Source organism: Colossoma macropomum, unplaced genomic scaffold (assembly GCF_904425465.1).
Source record: "Colossoma macropomum unplaced genomic scaffold, Colossoma_macropomum, whole genome shotgun sequence".
In the NCBI taxonomy this organism is placed as follows: Eukaryota; Metazoa; Chordata; class Actinopteri; order Characiformes; family Serrasalmidae; genus Colossoma; species Colossoma macropomum.
Window position 1 is genome coordinate 17,205,362 of NW_023494792.1, and position 27,433 is coordinate 17,232,794.

Genomic DNA, 27,433 nt, shown 5'->3' on the forward strand with positions numbered 1-27,433 from the left:
GTGCCATAGCAAACAGATTGATGTAATCTGTATAAACGCAAAAACTGGAACATAAAGCTGACAATAAAAGACTATGTAAGTTATACTTTGTTTTAAATACTTTTCTTTCACAAACATTGACACTTTGTAAATGCAGTGGAGAAGAAAAAAAAGAAGTGGAGATATTTATTAGGAAAAGTTTATTAAAAAGTGTTTAGTATAAGAAAATCTTGAATATTTCTGGCATGTATATTGGCAGTGAATCAGGGCAACACATTTTTTTAAACCAGACAACTGAACACTGACATTTGAGCCACATCAGGATTGTCCAATAAATGTACTGAGAATCAAATAGTATCACTGTTTACTGCTGATACTCATTCTGTCTGTTCCACCGGATTCCAAGCTATTTAAGCTTGACATTTTCAAGTGGCTTGTATAGTAGTTTTTAACAATGGTTTGAAGCAGCAAAAAGGGTTGGCAAAACTAGCAAACATCACTGCTTCCAAAAGTGCTTTGTAAAGGAGTCCTTTGATGAAACCAGTCTCGATCAAGACTGGTCAGATTTAAGCACTACATTCACCTCAGAAATAAAGTGACGGAGGTCCTCCAGGCATCGTTCCTTAATCTCTGCCAGGTTCGCTTTCAATGCTGTCTGAAGCTGCTTCTCCAAAGTTGGCTGCTTAGCAATTAGCATCTTAACCACCATCCCGAAGGTCTCACAGTCCTGCCTGTATAACTGAGAATATGACAGATAGATAACATTAGCCATGTTCTCACTATGGGGGGGAACATGAAATCATCAGTTTTCTCAATCACATAACTTCTTTAAAGGCTCACAGAGTGAACTACAGAGTTAACAACATTTGCATACATAAAATATAATCTTCTGACTCTGTTTTTTAGCATAAAATTTATGGATTTGGGGCAACTTATTACAAGAAAGACGCAATACTGCAGAGCTTTTCGAGTGAAAACGAAAAGGTGTTGAAATGATCCTGTAATTATGAAAACGCAACTCGTCTGCAAGACATCATGGACAGTATGAAATTAGAACAGTATTAAATTAAAGGGTTTGACAACAGAGGTTCAGAAAGCAGCTAAAGATGTGGCATATATCTCAAAAGTAGCAATTTAATCAAAAGCACATGGCTTTTGTACAGTCACATGATTTTTAGGAATATTGGTGATTTGGTCTGATGTTTTTACTCAGTTCTGAGAAAAAATAAAGAAAAAAGAGAGAAGATCTTCCCAGGAAGAAAGTAAGTTGGGAAAATATTTGTTTAAACATAATACACCAAGCCCTGTACGAATATGGTCAAGTTAAAGGCCAAGTCTAATCAAGAGATGGGAGGTGAACACGCTGACTGAGTCATGCAGACTTTGGGAGAAGTAGCTAAAGACAGAAACAGTAAGAAGAAGATTGGGTAGACATTGCCACATTGCCATCCTGTTATACAAGAAAACCAGCTTGGCACATTATCTTTTGGGAAAATAAAGCCTTTTTTTCATAGTTTGAGATGCAACGACTGAGTTCCCACCCTTTACCAGAGAACTTAAGCATAATTAGAGGATCCTCAGAGCCTCCAGCTATAACATTTACAGATCTACCCGTGTCCCAGTTTTCAGCACTAAAACCAAGAGAGAATAAACAGTTGGGGTAAAAAAGAGAGTTGGTACAATAGTAAAACATGGAGGACAATTCAACAATGCTTTTGCAGGCCATCTCACTGTGACTGATCAACAGGTCAATGAAGTCTTTAGCCATACTACAAAAGCTGCCTTTTGTATATGGCTGGTTTACTCCTGAAACAAACTGACTTCTCTGTCTGAAACAGAGAAATCTGTTCGGGGAAATATCTCCTACACATGATTTTACACATCCTTGCAAGAGAATAAATATTGATCTTTTTTTTTCTTATGGATGCCAAGATAATTTTCCATTATTTGTACATGAAAGACAATGGAATGTGGACTGCACACATTTCTGATGATCAGAACTGATTATGTTTGCTAATTTTTTATATATATAAATAAACAATCCACAAGTCATTTTGTACAATCTTTCATGCTGACACTGATTGCATTTTCATTCCTGTAGGCTAAATATTATGCACTTTCTTCCAGGCATTTCAAAGTAGTTAGACTCGAAGCTCTGAAGGCAATGAAGAATAAACTCAATTTACAATTATTTCCCCTGACATCTCAGAATCGTCAAAACCACTAGCCACAAGTAGTTACAATAAAGCAAGGAAACAAGAAACAAAAACCGAATGGTACTACAGGAACTGCCTCACCCAGTTTTGGGCTGTAATTATAGCAAAGGACATGCAGTTCAATTCTGGGATGGTTTTGCCTTAAAGTGAAGTGGGAGCACTAAAAGGCTGCCACTGTTACTTAAACAAACAGGAAACTAGCGTTTGACTCGTGCCTGCTCTTGTGTGGCAGGTTATGCGTCGTTTCTACTCCCAAACGGAGAGAGACCAGGACCCGATCTCAAGGGTTGATAACTCATGGCCACACAAGCAGGATTGTGCAATGAAGAACCACAACCACAGCTTCCTACATGGTCCAGACCTTGGGGGGGAGAGGTGGGTATTGGCTTATCGGTCTGTAAAACATTACAAATATCACACAGGCATTGAAAAGAGGAGAGCAGTTCTGCCCAAACGAACGCTAAAGCAAGCAGGGGTCCACAGTAATCAAGGAAGTGGGAATAATTATTTGAGGGCTGGTACACATTAGGGAATATTAAGAGCTATTTAATCACTGAGGCTGCAGAGCAGAGCGCTCAATAGTGTATAATAGGGCAAGTGGATGTATTTCGTTTAGGCTGATTGAAATGATGAATGAAGTCTGGGTAATCACTCCCAGCCATCATCAACAGGAGATCCGACTAAGCTAAACTGTTACAACTGTTACTTTTAACCAACGGCAGTGATACTAAATTAACTCCATTTGTGTTTAGCTTCTAATATCCTTATTTCAAAGATAAAATGTTGTAACTAAATCAAACATGATTGATCTTATTCCACAATTGATGTGTCTCTCTGTGTGTGTATACATAACCAAAGCTGAGGTCTCTCTTCATTAGGGCAGGAAATACCCACGGTCCTAACAACCGGAGACTCCTCAAGAGATTAGAAAACACACATGCGCACAAGGAAAAGCAGGAAAAACGTGTATTACCATGCTGATCACTTAATGCTGAACACTACTTACATTTATGAACACTTACAAGCTTGTTAGAATCAATTATCACCTTTGACATTTTTTTCCACAACACAATTATGATTTTGTAATGACTAGGAGCTAAAAAAGACATTTTCTACTGAATAAAAGACTAACAATATAATTCATTTAATTTAGTTGCAAGTCATGTGACTGTGCTCTTCCTCCGAAGAGCAGAGATAACTGTCCACGAACGCTCAGATCAGTGTTAAAGCTCAGTGATGCTATAGACCAGTTACCTTTTCAATCTCCAGAGCTTTGTTTGCGATGACATGTGCCCGACGTACTTCTAGAGTCTGGCCAGCATCTTCCTTAACTTCTGTCTCCTCACATTGCTCCACTCCAGTCTCTGGCTTCTCCTCCTGCTAACGAGACACAAGTACGAAGTCAGCCGAGGCCCAACTCACCAAAAGCATTAGAGCACAGATTAAATACGAATTCCTGTAAGAACTTTTAACGGACATAATGACACTTATTATCTTTAATACAGTATTGTTCCTTCAAAACTAAGCCTTTTTCAGGATGTATTTGTATGTTAAAGGGACACTCCAGCAAAACTAGGAAAATCTTCTAATGATTTATTGGGAGAAACATCTGAAAAACAACAACTGTTTTGGGTGGATTTTCAGGGGCTGTACAGGAAGAGCTGGGAGGCCACGTGCATGTGCCCACACTCACACTGCCTTCTGAAATGTGTGGATTTTTTTCAGCTAGGTGACTGCCGAAGGAAATGATGGTGAATATTAATGCTAAAAAGCTAGAAAAAAACATTTCAAACAGCTCACCCTCCCAAAAAGTACATCACAAAGCAGTTGTTGAAAGGTTCCTTCCACCTTATGATACATTATCAGAAGAAGAGTTCCCTAGTCTGGCCAGAGTGTCATACATGCAATTGATATGTTATAAAATGCAAATGAAACATCACTCATAACTTTAATTACTGCTAATCACTAATGGAAATGGAGTGGAATTTTTAAATCTCGTCAGCTGCAATTTTTATTATATAAAATATCAACAATGTTGTGTTAGTTTTAAATGGGGAAATTTAACCTAATAACACAGAGCTTGTGAACTGCCTGTAGAAGAGTTCAGAAACACCCAAGTGCTGTATATGTGACATCACAACCATTACAACTAACTAGTAGTCTGATGCACTCAGTGTTCCAGTTTCATGACAGAAAAAGTGGACATTCTGGTCTTCTTTGCCCGAAAACAGCCCTGGAAATGGATTTATACTAAATATTTGCAATCGCAATCTTGACCAGAAAAATCAGAGTAAACTATTTTCCCCAAATCGTTCTGCCCTACTTTTACATATAGACCAGGTCAGACCGTGAATAAGGCTAATCTTAAACTACAAAAACATGTAAAAGAAAGGATTCTATCAAAACAGCATTTTCAGTTCAAGATTAAGCTTCACGTGAATGTGGGAATCTTCTTAGGAAAGTGTTGAGCAATACCTTTGTTGCTAATACTGAACTGTGTGGGGATCCATCTTGAGATTCACCAGTGCGATTGGGTGGTCTCTCTTTTTCTACATAGAGAGGAAAAAAAAAAAGAGACTTGTGTAAACTAGGAGAAGCAATTCATCTTTAAACTTTAAACACATCCACATCTCAAATACAAAAGCTTTCCAAAAGAATATTAGAACCATCTTCATATAATTCAATTTTGAAGAATCACCCTGAAAACATGTCAGTGTATGAGTGTGACCCAATTCCAGTCTAATGCAGCTGAGCTTTCAGTCACAGCAGTGAGGGAGAAAGAGAGAGGGAGAGAGAGAGAGCTAGAGCCTTAGACAAATAGGCTGTTTATGTTTTGCCTCACAGTGGAGACCTCATACAATAGTTGATGACCAGTTGGTTGAGCGGCAGGACCCGAAACATTGCGTTCACAAGACTTCAGTATGTTTTTGTTAATCAGACCCTCTATAGAGTGAGTGCACAGGCAGAACAGGACATGAGCGTGTTCAAACTGTAGCACGACTAATAAAACACCAGTCTGGCAGTACAGTCACTGCAGGATTTCCATGGACATAAGACAAGATATAGACTTATTGGTAACTTTGTTATGGACACCTACTTTGCGTCTATAGTACCTGTCCATTTGATCAGGCCCACTTATCATATAGCTGCACTTTGTAGTTCTAAAATTACAGACTGTAGTCCATCTGTTTCTCCGTTAGCTCCTCTTTACGCCATTTGTTAATGGTCAGGAGCTCCACAACACCACAACTGAGCTGGTATTTTTTGGGTGGTGGATCTCAGCACTGCAGTGACACATGGTAATAACACGTTTGCAGAGTTTTTAAACAGCTCAGATTACTCCACCAACCAAAACTATCCGGCCAGCAGTGCCCCATAGCCAGAAACTGACTACTGATGAAGAACTAGAGGATGACTAACACAAACTGTGTAACAACAGATATCATCTCTAAGGATGTTTCCATATGTAGTTCTTTTTAAATGAACCGATCTCAGTTCTGTTAAACAGACCCTGAAAGGGAACCACATGACCTCAGTACCTTTTGTGTTCACCATGTTAGAGAACTTAAAACAGTTCTCTTTCTTGGCCACTTTAGCACTGATGTGATCTCACACCACTTGTTGTTCTATTTGAATTTTTGACTATATTATCAGAGGTAGCAGTAGAGCCTCAGGAGCCAGAATGAACCACTGCACAATTTAAGATGGAACTGGAAATTTCAAACAAGAAGCTGGCAAATAGGCTGGGGCACCGGAATGTAACTGCTGCACCTTTTAAGGAGGAATGGGAAGTTTGAACAAGAAGCTGGTGAATAAGAAGCTGACTTCATCTTCACTCAAGGCAGCGAGTACTTTCGAAGCCTTTTCAGGATAACAGGCTTAGCCTTGGGTATCATACATGGTCGGCCATGCATCTAACTAACATTGACAGAGTTATAAAAAATCCACATGAGCTGGTTTATAATGTGCAAATAATAAAAATACTGCAAACATACACATTAGTCAATCAAATTACAGTGAAGAACTCATCATTGCTTCCCATTGTCAAAGTTTAACAATGCTTGTTTTGTGCTCATTCATGTATTTTCAGGGTCCTCAACCTGGCAGTCCGCATGAGCTTCAAGTCTAGGGAGGAGGGGGCAAGGGCAGACAACTCTCTCCAATATTTTGAATTTGGACTGCAGTACTCGTTTTAAACGCTTGCTGTCAATAATTATTATGCAAAGAAAACAGTAACATCTGTAATTACATATATAAAAAGCACCTATATGGTAAGCAGAACTGATAAAATGGACAATGAGTGTAGATGCAAGGCAGGTGCACATAAAAAAGTGTTCATAAACACTTGCGTATACATCACAAGATAAGTTTGACTTCAGACTGGTTTAACAGTCACTGCACTTCTCAATCGATAATGCATGCAAATCAGTGGTCCTGGAGTCGTCTGGCCCTGCATGTTTTCATGTTTTTTGCTCTAACATACTTAGGAAAACTAAGCAGGACTGGATTTCCCAAAAGCATCTCAGTACAAAGATGATTCTCAAATGGTACAGCAAGCATCACAGTGAACACTCTCTCTACCTGTTAAGATAGTCTTAACATTAAGATGGGAAAACTGGGCCCAGCTCATTAACAAGCTCTTTCTGAGCTGAAGTGAGGATGTTGAAGTTGAACTATTACGACCTCCTAACTATTACTACTACTACTACTATTAATATTAGTAGAATAATAATTTTGTAGGTAGTTTGACCAGAGGAGGATGGGTCCCCCCATGTGAGCCTTGGTTCCTCCCAAGGTTTCTTCCTCAGCTCTGAGGGAGTTTTTCCTTGCCACTGTCGCCCCTGGCTTGCTCACTGGGAGGATTTACATTTCATGTTAAAACTTTGCTCTAAACGGATTTCTGTGAAGCTGCTTTGTGACAACATCAGTTGTAAAAAGCGCTATACAAATAAATTTGATTTGATTTGATTTGAAGCAGAGAAAACACTAAAATACACTGAGCGGGATAGGCGTACTCCAGGGGAACAGTTAGGAACCACTGTTCTAAACCATAAAACTGGGTAAGTAAAGCTATTTCTACCTAGCCTGCTTTTCAAGACTATGAATCAGCATGGCTATGTCTGCCACAAAAAATGCATCAAACTATCAAGAACACTTCAATCTTACAGGAAATGAGATTACACGTGTGGCTTGGGAAGGTTTGGCCACATTGCTTTTCAAAGCATACCACTGCTGAGTCATCTTGAGTATACTAAAGAAGGAAAAAGAAGATAAGCAAACCTCTAACTTTAGTGGAAGAGACGTTCTGCTGAGAACCTATGTGAATGTCTATGTGCATTCCGGATCATGTAGGATATGCTTTCTCTGCCTACTTTGATGTGTTGGTTAATTAGCAGGCCAGCGGGACAGGGAGAGGGGTGATGGGGTAACAGAACAACATCTGTTTGCTGGTGCTTTTATAGCCTCTTCAAAAGAAAGGTTCAAGATTCTGGCAAAATGTGAAGTGACTCTGGTAGTCTTGGGGCCTCTGGTGAGTCAACTCTCTTAACACCACATAAATATCCCTTTAAAACCTAGCTTGAGTAAGACTTTGAAATGGTGACTCCAGTGGGGAAAAAGCTGCTTTAAAAAACTGCAGTGAAGAGAGGTGCAGTTCTAGATCCCTGGACATGGAATAGTATGACTTTTGTTTAGTTATACTCTAAGTAGTACTATAATGTATTAACACATTAATACTATAATGTATTAATGTAGTAGGAACATTTCCTTGTTTCTACGCTCATTGTCCATTTTATCAGCTCCATTTACCACATCGGTGCACTTTGTAGTTCTCCTATTACAGACTGTAGTCCATCTGTTGCTCTGCATACTTTGTTAGCCCCCTTTTACCCTGTTCTTCAACAGTCAAGACCCCAATATGACCACCACAGAGCAGATATTATTTGGGTAGTGGTAGTGGAGATCATTCTCAGCACCGCAGTGACACTTGCGTGGTGGTGGCGTGTTAGTGTGTGTTGTGCTGGTATGAGTAGATCAGACACAGCAGTGCTGCTACAGTAAATTAAAAAAATGTCCTTCATATCAAATATAATTGTGATATCGATTGAAAGTTTAAATTCTGCACATCTGACATAATTTTGCTACTTGTTTTAATGAGCTATGAATGAGGAGTAATTAATATTGAATGGCAGCATTCTCTTATCTCTGGCGATCACTGATTAACCTAACATGCCTAGTTACAACAAACAAGAGCCGGTTCTTGGACACAGTGAAAATGATCTTTAACAACAGTCCAAGTCTCAAGACTCAAATTTGTCCATGTGCACTACAGCTTAACATTTACAGTAACAAAATATTAAACGTGTGCAACCACAGCTACTGATCCTTACATGTGACTGTTAGATTGAAAACAAACCTTGAAATTGATCTAATAGGTAGACGGCAGGGGTGAAGGACAAGCAGAATCATTAAATGTGCTGCAAGCCAGAGACATCTATCAGACCTGAAGACATGCTGTTTCTGAAACAGTCAGACTAACAAACGCATTTACAAGGTCAAACCTTCAATCAAACAGAAAGATTCACCTTTACACACCGTGTCTCACTTTTGAGTGATTACTGTCCTGAAGGCTTAGACATGCACACGTGCACACGCACACACAGACAGAAGCAGATGCCTCTCACAGTGGGCGACTCCAAAAATTTAATCTTCATAGCTGGAGCGGTCTATGATGTATGTAATGATATATTGCAATGAGGTGCTTTACTCTCACTAACCTAAAGAAATCATGAGGTTATGAAGGTTCATAATAAGCAGGCTGATTTTTCTCCAAACAAGCAAATGACAAATGTTTGTTGTTTTCATTTTAGTCAATCTGTAGTGCAATTTTATGATGTACAGTACTGTTAAAAAATTACAGCCAGGTGCCTCTTGCTTTCGATGTAGTGCTTTATATGCTATATGATGTTATTTAAACAGGTAACAGATTTTTATTTACAAATTTAAAATGTCAATTTGGCTCATTAAAGAGACAGCAATGTTATTTATATTGTGACTTTGGCTAATAGAAAATACTAGAAAGGTGCTGGGTTTCATGTCTTCGGTTAGCCCACATAGTGTGAGCTTCAGGTATTAAAAAAGGCTAATAAAATACATATAGCCAATTAACCAGAACAGGCCATAAAAATTCATGATCAGCACACTTCTAGAATTAATATTTTCACTGCAGACGGTACGAGAGTCAAGGAGCAGATCACTATGATTTACAATGCAATAACCACCTAGAATCCATCTCAGAAAAAACAGGCACAGGGCAGCAAGACGCTCAGCTCTCACTCAGCTGTCCCTCAGTGCGGCAGCCATGGAGGTCACAGCTCCTCATTTCAGCCTTGTACAGCTTAACCTCCTTTTAAAAGTCAAAAGCCTTCATCAGGCCTGGCTGGCCAGGCTGTAGCAGGGTGATTAGACATGGTTGCTCAGGTTTCTGCTGCCATGACCGAGCCCAGTGAACCACAGAGCTCTGAGAGCTCTTCTACACCATCACTAAAGCCAGAAGGCACAAAATAAAACAGCTGCTTCACTTCAGTTTAGCACCAAAACATGAGTTTGAAAATTTAGGAAACAGATTTGGAATTATCAGTGCAAGTGCAATATGGAGAAATGATCGAGAGGTTCAGATTTAGGCTAAATGGTATGCTGACTGATAATTCCACCATCATACTTCTGGCAAATGTACTTTGCTGTAACATTTGAAATATGGAGCAAATAAGCTGGTCATCAACAGTCATGTTGGAGGATGTGTGGGAGTAAGCATGCCAATCATACACACATCTGGAAATGTAATAAATTGTACTCTTTTCAGGAAAATGTATATGATGTGGTTAAAGACATGTTGGGCTATTTAGTTCCCAAAGAATGCAAAGTTGTGTGTCTTGGAGATATAAATGATTATGTTATGGATAATGAACAAGAATACTTCTGATAGCCAGGAAAAAAAGGCAATAAAATAAAATGGTATAAGATAGAACCTCCCTCTACAGAACAGTGGGCAGAAATTGTGAGACAAATTTATATACTAGAAAAAACGACTTACCAGCTTCGAGTGAGAGAAAATGTATTTGTTAACAGGTGGCGAAAATGGACGACATACAACACCATAAAAACACACAGGGATAAATGGACGTAAATGCAAAGGATACTACATTTTAAATACACTTCCTTTAATAAGAGTTATCACAGACAACTCTTTTTTTGAGCCTTTCTTCTCTTTTGATGTTTTTCTGATTGTGACATTCCTTTATTGTATATATCTATGTATGCGTCTCAATAAAACCTCAACACTTTGCAAGAAATATTTTTCAGCTTGGCCACAGCAGACACAGACACACATCATGAAAATCAGTCAGTCAGATCTAAAGCTAATCCAAACAATGGACTTTTACTTAAACAAATCTATGCTACAGCACCTGCTGCAGAATCAGGCTGATCCTATTCATTGTTATTTTGCCATTTTGTGCTATTACTCTTTAATTTAAATAACGAGAGTAAGACAAGCACACTCGTTCTATATTTGAATGTTGTGTGTTTACTTCTATGCTTGGTTCAGGCCTACCATGATTGGTGCACCACAGCAATAAGACGGAAGATGCAATAAAGAGAAAAGGTAACCCTCCACCCTCCTCTCTGGTTGACAAGTTCGCAGCCAAATGACTCAAAAGTCCGACTCAAATTATCAAACACAGGCACAGGTAGATTTTGACATGAACCATGACTCCCTTAATTCTCAACTCAAAAAAAGCCATAAACCAGTAAAGGTTTACATAAAGCTCAGTTCAGTTTTATTCTGTTTCATGTAATACCAGACGGACAGTCACTGAAATGGGTAAAATGCTCTGACCTTGTTGGATGGCAGTCTTCTTGGGCAGAGGTGGAGAGAAGCTGGTCTTGCTGCACTCAGGAGAGTAGCTGCGGCTGGATCGAGAACGGGAGGCAGGGGGCACCTCTCTCTTCGGTGGGGACTGCTCACGAGCAGGGGGGAATGGAGCTTTCCGCTTCAGGCTCTCACGTTCATCCCTAACACAGAACAATTAAAGAAGTGAATAACTAAAGATGGTCAAGTAACAGTGAAATCTGAAGAAGCAGTTAGTGATTATAACTGATGAGCATAAATTACAAATGGACACACACAGTGTCATCTTCCATTTATGATATACATGTTCCAGTACATACCCTCGGTCCGGATTCACAGTGCCGTTCATAACATTGTCGTCTCCTCTGCGGGGTATACTCATCAGCGGCCGAGGAGGAGGTAACCTTTGACCCCTAGGCTGTGAAGGCACTCTGCTATTGTTCCTAAAAATAAGAAATTACACTGTAGATAGGCAAAAAGAAAACTCCACAAAACATGAGCTGAGCAGCCATTTAAGCTACAAGTGAAAAACAGTTTCATTAATAAATATTGAAACAGAAAGACTTTTGTTATGTCTCTAGTAGAGGTGGGATATATGGCTAATACTGGATATCAGTATACTTCAAGTAATATCACTGTACTTCAAGACAGTTTCATGATACACAAGATGCATCATAATTTTCAGTTTTTCTGAGGTTTGATAGATAGGAACACACAATAAAAACCCCAAAAACAGTAATGTTACATGTAAAAAAAAATGCTATCAGAAACTATGAATACAGTGATTTTCATCCAATGTTTCACATACTGAGCTGCACTAAATTCAATTAAACAGAACTAATTATGCTTTCTTTGTAAAGAAAACATACAGTTGGTCAGTGTTCTTTAAGCACTGACAATACCCCTGATATACTAAGTAAAGCATATTCTGACAATGTTATTAATTTGTCACAGTAACAATAAATATAGTCATGTTGTCCACCCCTCGTCAACCCAAAGACCTTTAGTGTGCTTGAGTTTCAGAATATAAGCAGCATGGTCAACCTCTAACATCTTAGAGGTTTAAAGTCACAGTCACTAAATTATAGCTTATTTCTTGTTTACACACATAGGAATGTTGTAGAACAGACTCAGATTGCTATGTAAAAGATTCGACTCCGTAATAGTATTTTGAGTGGCTCTGTTTAGATGAAACAAACACTCAACAGATTCTCAGTAACATGTCAAAAATATATGAGGGTTAGGATTAGGTTTTGGGTTGAGGTTAAGGTTAGGGTTAGGATTAGGGCTAGAGTTAGGATTTGGGTAAGGTTGGGTTTTGTGTAATGGAAGTAACATTAATAATACATCTACTTAATGTAAGTAATGTATCAACAGTACATCTACAAGATATTGACTTCAGTGTATTTAGATACTTCACCACTGCTACTTCACAGATATGTTGTTGATGTGTTACTGATAATCTGTTAAGAATTTATTAATCACCTACAAAGGGACACTTCAAATAAAGTGTTACCTTCAACTATTTTTGAGACACAATTCTAACAGTTTTTTATTGCTTGTCTATACAATAAAAGCTTGTTTTTCCATGCAGAGCTTTTTTACATAACCTACTTCTTTGGGCTACCACTTTGTTGCTGTGAAGCCCCTGATTGTGGCTTTAAAAAAGGCAGGCCCTACCTAACAGAAAAGGCCCCGTGCTGCTAGAGCTGCGTATAAGTAAGAAGGGAAAGAGTTATTAGGTCTGCTACTCTTCGGTCTAATTCAGGTTAAGCAGAGGGCAATGGTGGAAAATGATCCCTGCATCTTTCCTTTACTTTTAATTTAATTGTTTATTTTAGGAGTTTGCCCCTGGCTTTTCAAGTCTGAAGCTGGAGTCTGCTGGGCTGGAGGTCAGTGACACTGCAAAATGACCTCCTGACATTTTTGCCTTTTGGGGATAAGGCCACATAGTCACATTATGGCTACAGCCTCATTGGACGTGGCACAGATAGAGTAAATGACAGAGTCAAGGCCTACCTAAACTTGTTCTAAAGTTATAAAGTCGTCACAGCAAGGGAACTTCAAGTGGTTTCCTGCGTATAAAGAGATTCTGTCATTAATTAACATGCTGGGAAACTGAATTTGCTGCATTAGCCACAGTAATGGAAAAGCCATGCAAATAGCCTTCAACCAGGTTTCATTGTTTTCTACCCAAATTCAGTCATATCTGCTGTAACAGCTGTAAACCAAAGTGCTTGTTTTAGTGAGCTTATTGTCTGCTGGTGCCTTTGATTTGGCAGGCTGATTAGCGGTGGCTATACGACGCGCCGTAAGGCTGTAACACCGCCAGTGAAGGTATAAATGAAGCTCTATGGCACCTGGTTTCCACGACCTGTGGCTGAACTCAGAACACAAACCAAACAAAGAGCGAGCTTAACATGGCTGAGGACTTTAATGACCTAAGGCCTGGCTGAAACTATCCAGACACCATCCACTATTTGCTGCCCAGAGCCAACTAGATTCAGTCACACAGAATAAATAGAAGCTAAAAAGGTTCAGTGACCTGTTAAGATATAAGCTTTAGCAGTCCAGCACTGTATCAATTCAACTGGTTGTCTCTGTCTCTCTCTCATTCAGCTCTAAGAAGGAAGCAGACAAAGGCAGAAGAAAGTGCTGGTGTCTGACACGTTGCATGATCCAGCCTGATGCTTAAACACGGCCTGACATGAGGAGCTCTGTTATTTGCAGTGTCAGTCAGTGTGGAGACAGCAAGACAGGTGTGGGTGCGTTTCTGCAAGCATCTCCGTCCTGCCGTGAGGATGAAATGGGAACTTCAAACAGAAGATCAGTACAGTGGCTGAGCAACAGGGTGCCGCAGAGAGCAGCAAACACTGAGCAGGCAAAATAAACAGCAGCGTTCTTTTAGACACAGCAGGACGGACAACTGCACAGGCCTGCAAATGTGCATGACAGATCTCAGACAAGATGGGAAGCTTTTTTGACCATACAGTCCTGCAAGACATTTTAGACCACAAAGTTAATACAGGAAAGACTTTAGAAAAATAATCTAAACAAAACAAAACAAAAATAATTGGTTACCTCAATCACCACTGCTTTCATCCAGCTCTTTCATCAGTGTCGTAACTGGCGAGATCAGCAAACGGTAATTACCATCAGACCAACACATAAAATATTAAACACAAAGTCGGGTTGCTTTTCCAACAGAGTACGTACTAACCATTAAAAGAGCTGCTGGGGTGATTTGAAGGTTCAAAGGGAAGCTGTCTGCCAACCATTTGCACTTCAGACGTGCTTGACAGGGTGGCCATTTCGGCTCATTATCTGCCATTCATCATATGAGGTCACACAGAGCCACAGTGGAGCAGACTGAGAAATCCACAGGCTCTGTCTGCTTTTACCGGAGCCCCAAACTTCACGCAGAACACCATTATAGTGCTGGGCCTCCACAAACTCCCGCAGACAACCCCTGAGTGCGTGTGCATGTGTGTACCCACAGGCTGTATGAGCACACACCATCACAAGTTCTGAACAGCAGACCTCAGACCTTGATCTATGAGTATGTGGTTGAGGTTCTACTATATTTGGCCCACATGTTCAGGGCACTTCTCTAGAGCAGCGGTTTTCAAACAGTGGCGATGAGTGGGTCGTGAGAAAGCCACATCAGTGCATATTTATTCTCAGTTACAGAGGACCATGTCTGCTAATTTACATAATGCAATATACATCCAACATACAACTTTTACATGCATCAGATCCCAGCAAAGTACCAGCACTGATCATTTATGTATTTTTTTTTCTAATAAAACCATTTTCTATGCTTAGGTAAACCTATTTTGTACATTAATAAATGCACATTACTCATTTAACTACATTTAACAACTGAAGAAAATCTAAAATATTTTATTTGGCAAAATAGTAAAAACAGAAAAGAATATATGAACAGAAGTGGCTTTCTAACACTAACGAGATAAAGATGAGTGTATGTAAAGCACACAGTGGCTACTCTGAGCGCAGCAAAAAACAGCGCTGAATGATGTTTCACGACCAAAAGTAATCTGTTTCACACAAGCACCTTTCTCATCTATGAGCGTCAGACTCTGCTGGAATTTGGTAAATGTTACAAGCCATTCATGACATCAGTATTAACTTAGAAGCTGTGGAGCCCCTCCGCTTGTAGCCTGAGATCGTGGCATTGCCTGGATCAGTTGGCTGAGTGTGGGGTGCCGTAAGCAACGTACGCGGAAAGACTGCTAGTTGCTACTAGGCAAGGTTAACAGTTAACCCAAAGAGACCAGCTTTTCCGTCCACTCTCCTTCCCCTCTTTAACTGTGTACGTTACTCTATCTGTGTCTTTTTGTGGCATATCGGTATAATGGTAATGACAAAACTCATTCCCCAGGAAGAATTTCAACAGGTATTGCAGATGAACCAGTATATTGCCGGCTACTAATGCAATGTCCAACAAAATAAAGCCTGTGAATTTTGTCCAACAAAATAAAGCCTGTGAAACATGAACGTTCGCTTAACTGACTGATGTGATTCCATCAAAGTTGTTAAAAACTAAAAGTACAATTCAGCTTAATAACAACAGTAAGCTACAGTAACAATAGTCTGTAGGCTAACTTAACACAGCAATTTACAGGCTGCAAATGAGTGATTCCACCAAACCCATACCAAATAAAGTACAATGTTAGCAAGCTGTTTATTTTCTCAGTTTCTTTTTGTTTTTGTTGTTGTTTTTAACAAAGCCGCTGTAGCTTCACACTATCGTCATTCAGTGGCTTGGGGGCGGCAATCAGATAACAGTGTATTGCATACAACCTCACAAGCCTAAAACCAACATGTGCTGTCATTATCCTATTTCTCTATTACATACAGTCTCACTAAGTATGCATCAATGCAGGCCTATGCACGTTTATCCGTTGTGTGTTGTTGACTGAAAGAACAGTATGTTGAGTAAAAGGGGCTGAAAGCTTATGGACCCAAGGACTTCTTGACAAGCTTCCGTCTTATTTCACTTCACAAAATATTTGGTGGGTCTCAGGAAAAACAGTATTTATACATGTGGATTCTGGCATGAAAAAGTTTGGAACTACTGTTCTAGAAGAATTTACCAGAGGACGTTTTACCTTACGCAACAGAGTGGACACACACTCAAAAAAGACCTTTGGTGCACTGTAACTATTAATAATATACAGTATTCTTTCCTGATATGAAACAAATTGTATACAGCAGTGTAAGGCTTATACCTATGTTATCATGAACAGGTTAGGTCAGCTCTAAACACTAAACTGGCAAGATGATAATCTACCGCCAACTCTGACCAAACTATGTGTCACTCCTAAAAAAATCTTGATCTGAGTCAATGAGGTGAGTCAGGAATTTTAGAGTTTATTTAGTCTACGCGCACTAAACCAATTTAATACCCAGTGGAAATCATACATAACAAGGCTAAGAATGACTAGTTTAGCTAGATGTTGAAAGTAGCATGGAGGAACACTGTGACAAACAAATATTTAAGGTATTACATTCTGTTCATAAACAATATACATAAACAAAGTCCGTTAGAGCCAGGGCAACATTTTCACTCTCCTGGACAAAGTCCTGTGCCATAAAACACATGCTATGGCTAGAGATGCTACTAATCGGACACCAGGTATTGTTATTGGGCTGATATCAGCAGATATCGCTGGATCTGTTATCAGAAAATAAATAATGAATCCAAGAATGATCCAATCCTGTAACAAATCTATCCTGAAAGTGTGATGTAAGTTGTGTATTTCGTCCTGCAGAATAGTGTTTGAGTAGTTTGAACAAGTTAGTCCATTTTTAGACAATCATCTTGAACGAAGTGCTCAGTTTAAAGCCTAGTAGTTTAAAATCAGGGCCCAATTTCCCAAAAGCATCTTCGTGCTAAGATCATCTTAACTGGTAGAGAAAGTGTACAGCATGGTGCTCACTCTATTGTCTAAAAAAGAAAATTGTCATTCAGACTCAAGCATATGACTAGCTATGGCTAAGATATTAGTGGGAGAACAGCAATTCCTCTTCACAGCAGCATTCCATTTACTGCTGTGTTCCATTATAGTATTCCATTATATCCAGTATAGTTGATATTGCCCATCGATGGTGCCTAAAATGACCGCTACTCTGCAAGATGTCCCTTAAAACGTTTGCACAAGTATCCTGTTTCACCAGAAGGAAGTCAATCAATTAGAGACATTGACTATTCTTCACCAACTCACTCAGCAATCCACTTTAAACTCACTCTGAGGCTTCTAATTATTCTGAATGGCCTAGTCACTGTGATACATAGAAACTGTCCCAGTACGCTAAAAAAGAATAAGACTTAAAGTTCTAGCCACAAAAAGAAAAGGCTGGCTTCAGATTAGGTACTAAAACATTTCCAACATTTGCAGTTCCCAAGCAGTCTCTGAAGTTCCCAGCAATGTGCAGTGTGAAAGCTAGAGTCAAAACAGAAGTTAAAAGTCTCTGCATAGTGGCCTCTTATTCAGGGCAAAGCAATGGGTAAGGCCCGAGTGTACCGGTCCCCAGCTGGCTTTGCTGGACCTCACAGGGGCTTAACATTTTGGCTCCAGGAGCAGACAGTAGTGCCCTTTGTCCTAAGCCTGGTGTCTGGTGGGCCTCCACTGGGAATAACATGGGGCAAAATGAGGGAGGGAGTTGGAGACCATGCCAATGAACTGCTGGCACCCTGTTAGACTTAAAAAAAAAAAAAATTAACAGACATTGGTGGGATCAGATGACTAGACTATGCTGGGTAAGGGGATCAAGTGTTGTGCGATGTGTGGGGTCTGACTTCAGTTACAACGAGTTAGATTGCCTGATAATGCACCTGTGACTTTCTAATATACACCGCACACTCTTTTATAAATGTCATTTGCAGATCGGGTGTGCATTAAAGAGACTGAAAACAAATCAAAGCGTTTGCCTGAAAGGGCAGCAAGGCACACAGAGTTGGTTATAACAACTGTTACACTGATTTATACCACCCATTATGCAAAAACACTTGCTATACAAAAAGACACACAAAGTTTAAATGATGCCTCTAACGCATTTCAGGGGCCCAGGAGGCTCAAAGCCCTAACAAATCACGCAGGATCAAAAAGTACTATACTGCCCCCTGCTGGGCTACAGCAGCTACACCCTGTGAAAAAAGGCACACTATGTACAATCACTACAGCAGCAGGGAGAGCAAAATCTTTTTTCACTCGTTCTACTCTGTTGGTTTAATGCTGCTGGCCAAAAAAGCAATAAAATTATGGCATGCAAAAAAAAAAAGGCACACAAACAAATGTGTGAGTGGTTTTAAAATTGGAAGCAACTTTTATCTATTCTCATGTCACAGATTTCAGAAGATTGCTTTGTCTTTCACTTTTCATTCCACTCAATGGACCAAGTCTGACAACGCCCCATTAGCGTATGTTTGGGCATATGTTGGTGTCAGCAATGAACAAGCTGATTCAACAATGAGTCAAGCTTTTGCTAAAACCAGTTAAGAGGAGATCAAAGATGTTCTACATCACAAAAGAAGCCTTGAAAGTCAGTTGCTTTTAAAGATATACCTTTCATTTTTTGCTGTCACTAATTGTGCTAACAATGACAATTCTGGTGTTATATAATCTGTAATTGATTGTCAGTGTTTTTCTCTGTTCCTCTTTCTTTTTGTCTTTCTTTGTTTTTGTTTATTTTTCTGTGTCTCCTGTTTAAATCTCTTCATCAGCGGTACCACCCATAAATCTGATTGGTCTGGCCTAGGGTTGCCAGAAATTACCAGAAAAATATCTTCTTATTCCATGTTGCATCATGAAGTTATTTCTCAATCTATATTCACAATTATTGGCACTCATGGTAATACAAACCCTGTTCCAAGTTGGGACGGTAGTTAAAATGCAAATAAAAATAGAAAGAAGTGATTTGTAAACTGTCCTCTGCAGGTATGTAATTCAAAATAGAACAAAGAACATGTTTAATATTTTACTTTATTTTACAACTTCATGAATTTTTGTAAATACATGTTAATTCCAAATATGAGGCCTGCAACACATTGCAAAAAAGTTAAGACAGAGACAGCAAAAGACTGGGAAGTTTGCGGCATGATCAAAAATGATTAGAACTTTCCACAGGTAAACAGGAGGACACATAACAGTTGATGCTATCGTGACCTGACATAAAAGGAGCATTCACGAAAGGCTCAGTTACCACTTTGTGAAAAGTGTGTGAGTGCATTGTACAACACTTTAAGAACAATGTTTCTCAATGCACAATTGTGAGGAATTTAGGAATTTCACCTACATCTACAGTCCATAACATTAAGAAAAGATTCAGAGAACCCAGAGAAATCTGAGTGTAAAGGGCAAGGCCAAAAAAATGACAATGAATGCCTGTGACCTTCAATCCCTCAGATGGCACTGCATTAAAAATCCTCATGCTTTTGTTATGAAAACCACATGTGCTTGAAAATTCTTCAGAAAACCCTCGTCAGTAAACATAATTCATCGCTGCGTCTGCAAATGCATGTTAAGACTCTACTACACGAAGCGGAAGACATATCAACATCACCCAGAAATGCTGCCGACTTCTCTGGACTAAAGCTCACCTGAGATGGACTGATGCACATTGGAAAGTAGAAATTGTTTCTGATAATAATGGATGTTGTGTTCTCCGCGCCAAAGAGAAAAAGGATTGTTACCTACACGAAGATCAAAATCCAGTGGCTGTCATGATATAGGGGTGTGTTGGTGCCAAAGGCATGGGTAATTTTTACACCTGTGAAGGCACTATTAAAGCTGAGGGGTACATATGCATTTTGGAGCAACACATGCTGCCACCTACTCAACGTCTTTTTCAGGGACGTCCCTGGGCAAATGGGAGAGGAAAAGAAGAAGATGTACAGAAGTGAAAGCTGTATCTGAAAACACCTCAACACTGGAAATATCCAAGTTAATTCAGTGTGATCATAGCACAGTAAAGAGGTACCTCTAGTGAGGTACCTCTTTACTGTGCTATGATCACACTGAATTAACTTGGATATTTCCAGTGTTGAGGTGTTGAGCACAGTAAAGAGGTACCTCAAGAGAGGTACCTCTTTACTGTGCTATGTGTCTGCAGAAGAGGTGTCTGCAGAATAGTAAATAGAATAGTAGTACTGTGCTATGTGTCTGCAGAAGAGGTGTCTGCAGAATAGTAAAGGTGGTCATAAGAAACGTGTGGAATGCAAGTTTCGAAAGCTCGGGATCTCAGAAGAGTCAAAAGACAAGCTGCAAAAACACCTATGGCAACCAGCAAGAAAATATAGTCTGTAAATAATAGTCTGTGCATCGAGAGAAATAAAGAAAACAACTCGCTGTAAGTTTTGAACAATACAGCAAGTGTCCAAGATGAAAACAATGCACCCGGTTAACAAAAAACAAAGAAAAAAGGATAAATTTAGATTAGAAAATAAATGAAGACTAACTTCTTAAAGGTACTGTTTACTGATGAGTGCTGTGCAATATCAGATGGATCAGATGGATGGGCTATGGGCTGAGTCATGAATGGCCATTCTGCTCCAGTGCAACACCGACATCAATAAAGCGAAGTCGGTGTCAGGTTCTGGGCCGGTGTCAACGATGATGAACTTACTGGCCCTTATTGTGTTCAAGATGGAGTGAAACTGACTCAGAGAGGTACTGTACCTTTTTGAAGCAACAGTTCTTGCCATGGTGGAAGGGTTGTAGTGCAGGAATAATGAAAACGCTCATGTACACACAAGACAACACCTCATCTCATGCTTCCCACTATACTCGTGTGCTTCCTCACCCAACTTAAGACCTATTGAAAATTTCTGAGCAATTCTGAAGCAGCAAGTTCATTCAGGTGGACATCAGTACCAGTCCAAAAATGCTCTCTGGATGGCAATTAGTGGCTTTCCAAACAGTACCAGCAAAAACACAACAAATCTTGCCAATTTCCACATGTAGTTGACACTATTTTTGTTATGCATTGTCTGGCATAATAATTGTGAATAGTGTTTTTTTTTGTTGACCTTGAGTTTTGTAAATTAACATAAAGAATTCACTAAATGGTGACTATACTCAGGCAAAAATATCAAAACATAAAGGGTTACTTTTACTGGCAAAATTAACTTTCCAGTATTTCACAGTAAGACAACTGGCACTTACATAATAATTCTGAACACACTGTAGTTAAAACATTCAATATGTTGTCTTTGTACTGTTTTCAACTGAAAATTTGCAAATCATTGCTGTCTGTTTTCATTCATTTTTTGCCTACTGTCCTATCTTTTTTTAAATCAAGTTTGTAGACAATGGGTAGTACAACACTTCTTTATCTTCATCTTCTCAACCCACTTGATTCAGATGGGGCGCGGTTGCAATAGGGAAAGCAGAGAAGCCCTGGCAACCCTGTCCTTCACAACTTCTCCAGCTCATTCTGGGGAATCCTGAGCCAACTTGGAGATATAATCCCTCCAGTGGATCCTGGAACAACCTCAGGGTCTCGTCCCAGTCGGCCGTGCCTGGTAAACCTCTAACAGGAGGTGGCCAGGGGGCACCCAATCAGATGCCTGAACCACCTCAACTGGCTCCTCTAAATGTAGAGAAGTAGCGGCTCTACTCTGAGCTCCTCCTGGATGACTGAGCTGCTCACCATGTCAAACAGAGTGTAGTCCGCCACCCTGCAAAGAAAGCTCATTTCTGCTGTTTGTATCTGTGATCTCATTCTTTTGGTCATTACCTAAAGCTCATGACCATAGGTGAGGGTGGGGATGTAGACTGCCCAGTAATCAGAGAGCTTTGCCTTATGGCTCAGCTCCCTCTTCACCACTACAGTCCAGTATATTGACCATTTTACTGCTGCCGCCTGTCCCAGCCTGTGGCCAATCTCACGATCCACCATCCTATGACTTGTGAGCAAGACCCTGAGATCCTTAAACTCTTCCTAAAGCTTTCCCAGTCATTGTCGCATCGAGCACTGAAATCTCCCAGCAAACCTATGAAATCTGTAGATGAGACACTGAGGCAACACTCTCGTCCTCCAGGACAAACTCCAACTGCACGGCAGCCAGCTGGGGGCCTGTGAGTATCCCCACACCCGCCCAGCACCTCTTACCATGTGCAACTTCTGAGTAGGAGAGGGACCAACCCCTATCAAAGAGTTTGGTTCCAGAGCCGATACTGTGAACGGAGGTGAGCCGAACTATATCTAACTGGTACCTCTCAACCTGTCGCACAAGCCCTGGTACACTGCACCTGTCTCACACACTGAACCCTGCGGGTGGTGGGCCCACATGGTCCCTCCACGTTGCCTTTTTAGGCTGAACACGGCCGGGTTACATGGGCTGCCAGGTCACCAGGCATTCGTCAAAGAACACTATCCCCAGGCCTTGCTCCAGGGGTAGGTCCTGGTAACCCTCTCCCAGGCAGAGTACACAATACACTGTGTCTGTTGTTCATGCTAGTATGATACAAAACTGCCAATTTACCGGCAATAAGCTAGGTGTAGTTAAGTGTTTTAAGATTTTACCTGAGCTCAGCCTGTCTTGCTGCTGGGGGCTCTTCTGCAGACCCTCTGTAGTAGAAATATGGATCCGCCTGCATAAGGAAATGTAAACATAGCATGACTGGTATAGGTGGGACAATTACAAAAGGGTTATTTAAATCAAATTTATAATGGCATATAGTCATTTATGCTTTATTTCTACGGACACATGGTAAGCAGTTTTTTTTTATTTTTATAGCAGTTAACCCAGTCACTTGATGGAAGTTGCATCAGTTTTTTGAAATGCATTCACTGTGAAAAGACGACTTTTTAGTTTATCATGCAATTTAACCAAAAACTCTGGTTTGTTTCAGCAGCATATCTTGTTAGTAAGACTTTTTAATTTGTAGAAGACAATTTTAATCCGGGCCCAGCATCTGCTGAGAAATGGTTCAAAATCGGCATCCAAAAAAAAAAATCAAACTAGTATGGGTTCACCATCTTTACAATACGGAAGTAGAGTATTTACTGGGACAGAGCAGTGAATCAGCAGTAAAAAGCACAATTTTGCCGAGATTAGGCAGTCCTTTCAAGCATGTTTATAATAAAACACATATGCTCTTGTTTATCGAAGTTATATAGAAACAAATAGAAATTTAAAGTGTGCAGAACAACATACAACCTACTCCACATATGATTCATGAAATTAATCAGTTTCTGTGCATAGAAAATCATGCCCATGTACAACTTCCTCATTAAAATATCACTTGTAAATGGCACGCGCCAACTGCTCTTATATACTTATTATTTACATAAAATACATCGTAATTCAAGCAGATGAGGGAAAGCAATAGAGCTTATACAGTAGATTCAAAAAGAATAGAACACCTTATTTTTATTGTCTCATTTCTAAAATGACAGAATTCTGTGACTGTGTAGTATCATTACTTTCCTAAAACACTCTGCTTGGACTATATTATTATACGAAAAGTCAGCTTCTACTACACTGGGTAAGTATTCTTTTTTGGGTGGTAGGTATTTGTTGAATAAGCAGTATAAAACAAATGCAATATGGCCTACAAGAAGTTTTACATTATTAGTTACAGCATTTGTTTATATGAGTGAGCATGCAAATAAAAGCTAACATTCATGGACTCCATCACAAAACTTAAACACCACCTTTATCCTCCAGAAAACAGTCTGTCCAGTCATGGAATAGGCTACTTGTTACTACTTCGTGTTTAAATGCAGCACAGACAAGGTCTTCTAGGGCTGCTAAATCTGCCAAGATTGAATATCTGGGGCAGGATTCACAAATGTGTCTTAAAGAAAATCATATTTTAAGTGCCTTTTTTTCTTCATTACATACTTAATAAAAAACACAAATTATTATTATTCCAAAAGCCGTAAGAAAGACACAGTAAACCTTTTAAACTGTAATTCCTAATGAATTTTGCAAAATATAGTTGTTCAAATAAACCAAGGAGGATTTTTTTTCCTCTTGGCCATTTCCTCTACTATCACTTCCGGTTGTCAAGCTTGATGTTGTTTCACCATCATTTTACTGTCCTCAGGCACTGATGTGATTAAACCAAATAAGCAGTTAACAAAAATATGACATAATTTCAAGTAATCTGTAAAACGTAACATCAATATCTATAATCTCCACGACAGATAACCTATAGCCTAGATACGCACCAACTACGATTTTCTTAAGAAAATAAGCAAGACTTTCTTGAGAGAACTTTTTCAAGAACTGCATTCAAGAACATTCTTATGAACTTCTTATTGTTTGTCTTACGACAATTTTTTTTTCTTAGGAAAGCTTTTGTGAATTTGGCCCCTGATCCCCTGAACAGTATTTGTCTACTTTTCAAGTTGCTAAACTACAGTGCTCTAAATTACATGCATTTAGACTAGACTTGAGTTTGATCATAAAAATACACCAAAAATGAAATTTAACTAACAAAATGGTCAGTGAAATTTACATACACCCATTTTACAATGATATTTTGTAGCACACATCTTTGACAAATAGTGGCCACTGTATCCGATTTACAAGCACAGACACTGATTAAAGGATGGGTTTGCTGTATTTCAACTCAGTCCTTACTAAAAGTGTTGTTTTTCCATTATTTATTTTATAGTGAACATAATATTTAAGTGTAATCCTGAGCTACATGCTGATAGGGGTTAACCAGGTTTGCCTTTGACTTTTCTCAAGGCATATCACTAATTATTCTGGAAAAACTTTAGGTACAACATCACTCCAGCTGATTTTCGTCTAATGGGGTTTTGTTTCTCATTTGCATTCAACAATAAAGGCTTAATTAACACAATACTGGAAAAACCTTACAACATTCAACTGTGGTATTCCAAACTGAATTTCGGCACCTGAAACAGTCAAACACAGCTGTATTTAAATCTAAATTGGATAATTGGACATACATCCAATTAATTAGCACAACACCAATGCATTTCACAAATACTGTGAAATGTTTTCCTACCCTTCTATAAGGTGGTCCACCTCTTTTTTCTCCACCATACTGCTCTCTCTCCCCATAATAGCCTCTCTGATCATCCCCATGGTATCCTCCTCGTCCACGACCGTGGTCATAGTCAGCCTCTCGGTCATAGTCTTCCTCTGTCCAGCTGTGGGCAGGCCGCCTATCCACAAGGCTCACCGTTCTCTGATAAGGTGCCTGCTGCTGAAAGAACAACAGAAAAAGCAACATCACCCTAAAGTCTAAAAAAGTGCACAATGTAGAATTTAGAAAAAGCTGAATTTATTACTCAATTGTTCTTTTTTCTATGACAAGGTACCTTTGAATTCATTTTAGAATGAATGAAGCTGTGATACAGAAACAATGATTGACTCCTTTAGGCATAAGAATGGATAAGAGAATAATTAACCTTGTTATAAGTGTTACCAAATCATTTATCTAACAAAAAATGCCAAGATTGATAAATTAATTTTGGCCTACACGAAGGATCTGCATATCAATGCGCTGGCTCTCCAAGTATCCAAGAATAAAGCAAATAAAATTAGGATTTTAGTCTATGCAGAACTCACAATTAGACACCAAACTGAGGGATCTATAAAGAGCACAGCCAGCTGAAATAAATGCGTGCTGTTATAAGATGATGGAAGAAGCTGTAAAAGTTTGTGGAGCTTACTGATCTTCCGTTAACTCGTTCTTCATAGATCTCCCTGATGCTCCGCTCTCGTCTGTATGCCACTGTAACATTAAAAGTATTTTTGGTTTAGAATGAAAATACTTTTTGCAAGTGATTAACTATATAGTTACTACTCATTGTCCTGGCATGTATAAGTGGTCGATGCCTGAGATATTGGAGCTTGTTGCTCAGCACAACAATAAAAGACCTCTTGAGAACGATTCAAGTAACAGGTGTAGACACCTTGGCCAGTTTTAACTGCGCTACACTGCCAGACAAACTTGACATTTTACACCAGCTCTGACAGACTGAGCTACAGCTGAGCTCTATACTACATATGGAGGAGCATTCTGTCTATAGACTGACCAGCTCAGCAGTTGGTATAGTCAAGCCAGAGTAAGCATACATTTTCCCATCAAGGTTAAATCCACCTATTTTCCAAAAATTTAGCACAATTCACTGATTAAGATGTAAACAACAACATTCAGAAAGGTCTAAGAAATACTCAGTTCTAGACAAATTTATGGAGTCACAGTGGCTAAATTGTCTAAAGTCCTCTAAAAGCTGTCTCACCTAAAGCTGTAACATAAAATGTTTACAAATAAGTTGCCTGTTGCCTGAAACATGTTTTGTGACAATTTTGCAAGAAATGTTTCTATAATGTTTAAGTATATGCACTGTGGAGAGGTACAAGAAGGGTCTCCTAAGGCAAAATAGTGCCCAATGAAATGTACTTTTTCAGAGTTGCCATTATTACTATTATGAACATTACATGTAAAAACGTAGAAGACACATGTAGGTTCACTGGTTGCTCTGGATATTAAATAAAATGGATATATTTTCGTTGTAGATACTGTGAACACTGGCTCCTATTACCACCACTGTAAAGAAATGTAGCTTTGGTTTCTCTACAATGAACCTTTTCACATTAAACCACTCTTACTGACTTTGTTTACACCTCAGTGACTGGATTAAAAAGGAATTTTGAAAAATTGGTGGAAGTCCCCTTTAAATGCTCCTGTGTTTTATCGTCAAAGCAAACAGCTAAAAGAGCAGCTGACATTATCTCTTTAAAAGAGTGAACTCACTGTTGACTGGGTGTCGGAGCTCTTCTTGTCTTGCCCTTTAAACTGATCTAAAAGGAGAGAAAAACACTAAAGCTGTAATTCAACAAGGCGAGCAAGTAACTACAGCACCACGCGAGTTACTGCTTAATAATGAAGACAGAGCAAAATAAATACATTAAACAGAAAACGGGTATGAGTTATACACAATGCTGTCGTGCTGAGTATTAGCTGGCTGGCTGGCTATGCGTAACGTTAGGTATGTTTACGTTACAGCTAACATTATTACTACTTCACATGTTTGAAAGTGGACATTAAGCAGTTTAGTGGTGTAGGACACACCAGCTACTCACAAACTAATCCAGCTCACTAGTGACAAGTTTCTCAGGCTGCGTTTAATGCTGGAAAGCAGTTAAAAGTTCGCGCGTAAATCGCTGCTTTCAGGTTTTTAGGCTCCCACAGCACAACCACAAACCCCTGCCTACCATCACAGACCTTTGTTCAGCTACATACTAACTGGCTTAGACTGCCACCTAGCGCACAGGAGGTGCTCTACACTACTGAGTCCCAAAACTCTGAGACAT

General features: G+C 39.4%; 1 protein-coding gene across 3 annotated transcripts; it reads right to left on the reverse strand.

Annotated features, from left to right (window-relative positions):
* Positions 1 to 162: 162 nt before the first annotated feature.
* LOC118811807 (periphilin-1) lies at positions 163 to 27,346 on the reverse strand. 3 transcript variants are annotated; one of them, XM_036576303.1, is made up of 10 exons: positions 27,203 to 27,346; positions 26,874 to 26,920; positions 25,786 to 25,847; positions 25,116 to 25,313; positions 22,654 to 22,721; positions 11,424 to 11,546; positions 11,092 to 11,267; positions 4,671 to 4,744; positions 3,450 to 3,575; positions 163 to 718 (listed from the first exon to the last, which is right to left on the reverse strand). In XM_036576303.1, coding segments are annotated over exons 2-10 (1,017 nt in total). In that variant the 5' UTR covers positions 26,875 to 26,920; positions 27,203 to 27,346; the 3' UTR covers positions 163 to 529. The 3 variants fall into 3 exon arrangements, with proteins under 3 accessions (XP_036432196.1, XP_036432195.1, XP_036432194.1); XM_036576302.1 differs by having other exon boundaries at positions 3,450 to 3,572; positions 25,116 to 25,316; XM_036576301.1 differs by having other exon boundaries at positions 25,116 to 25,316.
* Between the last annotated feature and the right edge of the window lie 87 nt (positions 27,347 to 27,433).

Bases quoted from the DNA above. Each gene is read 5' to 3' on its own strand.
- LOC118811807 (XM_036576301.1), bottom strand. The intron at 22,722-25,115 runs GTAGGAAAACAT...TTCCTTATGCAG, and splicing joins GTGGACCACCTTATAGAAGG to GCGGATCCATATTTCTACTA. The intron at 3,576-4,670 runs GTATTGCTCAAC...GTGTCTCGTTAG, and splicing joins GTTCAGTATTAGCAACAAAG to CAGGAGGAGAAGCCAGAGAC.